The sequence below is a fragment of the Mus caroli genome, chromosome 1, assembly GCF_900094665.2.
Source record: "Mus caroli chromosome 1, CAROLI_EIJ_v1.1, whole genome shotgun sequence".
Taxonomy (NCBI): Eukaryota; Metazoa; Chordata; class Mammalia; order Rodentia; family Muridae; genus Mus; species Mus caroli.
The window spans coordinates 6577203-6579634 of NC_034570.1; the positions used below are offsets into that span (position 1 = coordinate 6577203).

At 40.7% G+C, this 2432-nt stretch overlaps 1 protein-coding gene across 1 annotated transcript in view; it reads right to left on the minus strand.

The window, feature by feature from the left end:
* Cpa6 (carboxypeptidase A6) overlaps window positions 1-2432 on the minus strand; it is a 364349-nt gene that overhangs the window by 76915 nt on the left and 285002 nt on the right. Inside the window, exons 7-8 of the mRNA XM_021160312.1 lie at window positions 1928-2038; window positions 939-1029 (exon numbers count right to left, since the gene is read on the minus strand). Of these exons, the coding sequence (XP_021015971.1) occupies window positions 939-1029; window positions 1928-2038 (202 nt within the window). The remainder of the gene's footprint in view (window positions 1-938; window positions 1030-1927; window positions 2039-2432) is intronic.

Genomic DNA, 2432 nt, shown 5'->3' on the forward strand with positions numbered 1-2432 from the left:
GTAGCTGGCGGGTGTCAGGCAACCCTGCGCTCCCGCTACCCTGGCGCTGATCCAGCCGGGTGAGGCCTGTGGCCCTACTCAGGCCGGTTTCTGCTCGTGAATGGGTTTCTATCGTCTATATTTTGAAAGACTTAATTACAGATTCTGCAAATGGGCAACTTTGGACAATACCTCTTGTAGAATGATTCTTTCTCCTCCTGTTTCTGCTCCAAGTATTCCAGCTAGGGAGTTTCTTATTGCCTCCCAATCCCTGCCTACCTCCTTTATTCTGCAAAAGGATTCCTTTCATAAAATGACACTCTCCTCCTGAATGAGAAATAATGGTGTAGAATGCAGAGAAATCTCTTTCCTGTGTGAGTGTCCCGTAAAGGAATCAGTGCTCACTTGGATGGTGGGCTGCAGCCAAGGACAGCACAGCTTTGCTCTCTGTAGATGTAATGTCAGCATGGGTGCTGTTCTGATGGCACACTGAACCCATTCACACAGTGGCACATGAGCTGCTACTTTAGTTTTGTCAAGTATTTCTCAACTGTTTATCTGTGTTTAAAATTTTAATTTTCAGGATTAAATTGATAAATTTAAAACCTCAATTTTCTTTTATATATTAAAACTCTTTTTACTTTCTTTTGCAATTTTTTCTTTAAAGATTTATTTATTTATTTTATGTATATGAGCACCCTGTTGCTGACACACCACAAGAGGGCATCAGATCCAATTACAGATGATTGTGAGCCACTATGAGGTTGCTGGGAATTGAACTCATGGCCTCTGGAAGAGCAGCCAGCATTCTTCTTGTGCTTAAAATCCACAAGCTTCTCCTTTCATCTTTGTCTCTGTGAAGATTCGGTACATATACCTTCATTTACCTCCCAGTGGAGTCCTGTCTGGCCTGTACCTGTGGGGTTCTAGGTTCTGAAATCCAGCAACTTCACACTTACTGCACCATTTCACTTTCCAGTTGCGATTGGCATCAACTCCACGACAGCGAAACTTAGAGTCTCTTGACCGGGTCTTTCTCCAGAATCGATCCTAGATATGATCAGGCAGAGAAGAAGGTGCTTAGAAGGTGTTCTAATTTCATTTCAGCTGCTGTGATAAAAATACCCCAACAAAAGGGAGCTCGGAGGAGAAAGGGTTTGTTTGGATTACAATTCTAGGCTGCAGTCTACCATTTCTGGGGAAGTCAAGGCAGAATATCAAGTAGCTAGTCTCATTGAGCAGAGAATAAAATCATCCTTGCTTGCTTGTTTAGCTCTTTGCTTTCTCTTCTCTTATCCGGTTCAAGGCTCAGTCCACAAAACAGTACTGCCCATAGTGGGCTAGGTTTTCTTACATGAAGTTACAGTCACAGCAATCCCACAGACATGCCCATAGGCCAACCTGCTCTTGATCCCACGTGACTCTAGATTGTGTCATGCTGAGTTTAAACCAACCAACACAAAGGACATTCATATACATGTTAGTTGCTCATTGGGTAAAGGCATCATATTACTTTGGGGGGGGGGAATTTCTCCATGTGTAGACCACCTAGGAGAAGACAGATGAAGATTAGCCCAGACCCAGCCTTATGCTCTGCCTTCTAACACCATCCAGTATCTCCTATATTTTTGACTCTTTTTTTTCTTAAACAATTTAACACAATGTATTTTGGTCATTTTTCTGCCTTCATCTCCATTGGGTTATTTTTATAGGTTAACTGAATAGGTTAGGGAAGATTAGTGATTTTTTTTATTAATTTATTTGGGAAGAGAAATCTTTATTTCTATGAAACCTTATGAGAAAACGCATTATGAAAATGACTGAGGAGGAAGTTTCTTATGTTTCTTGAATTCATTAGTAGTAGGCTGACCAGCAAACACCTTTCCTGGCTCATCACTTTCTTATGACCTACTCAGTCCTTTTCAATTGGATAGGCAGAGCAACTTACATGTGTCCAGCTGAAATGGTATCCATCGACATTGAATACAGGCATGATATAGAAATATAGATGATTCAACATTTTTTTCATGGCTGGGTCAGTCTTGTAGGTCAGAATGGCCTGAAAGACAAAGGAGACATTTACCTTAAGGATGGATACCAAAAGGTGAGTTTAAAGGGAAAACACCTGTGAGATATCCTTACTGCTCAGAGAAAGATCATACATGCTGGACTGAAAGGTAACAAGCTAACATGTACTGTGCTCTGTTTTTCTCTCTGAATGAGTCTCTAGATTACCACTACTACTGGTAATAATACCAATATTGATTTTTTCTTACCAATAATAATGATAACTCTTGATTAACAATTTAGTAGCAGAGCCAATAAACAGAGTAAGTGAATAGCTCCTGTACTGACTATTTTTGTGTCAACTTGACACAGCTGGAGTTATCACAGAGAAAGGAGCTTCAGTTGAGGAAATGCCTCCATGAGATCCAACTGTAAGGCATTTTCTC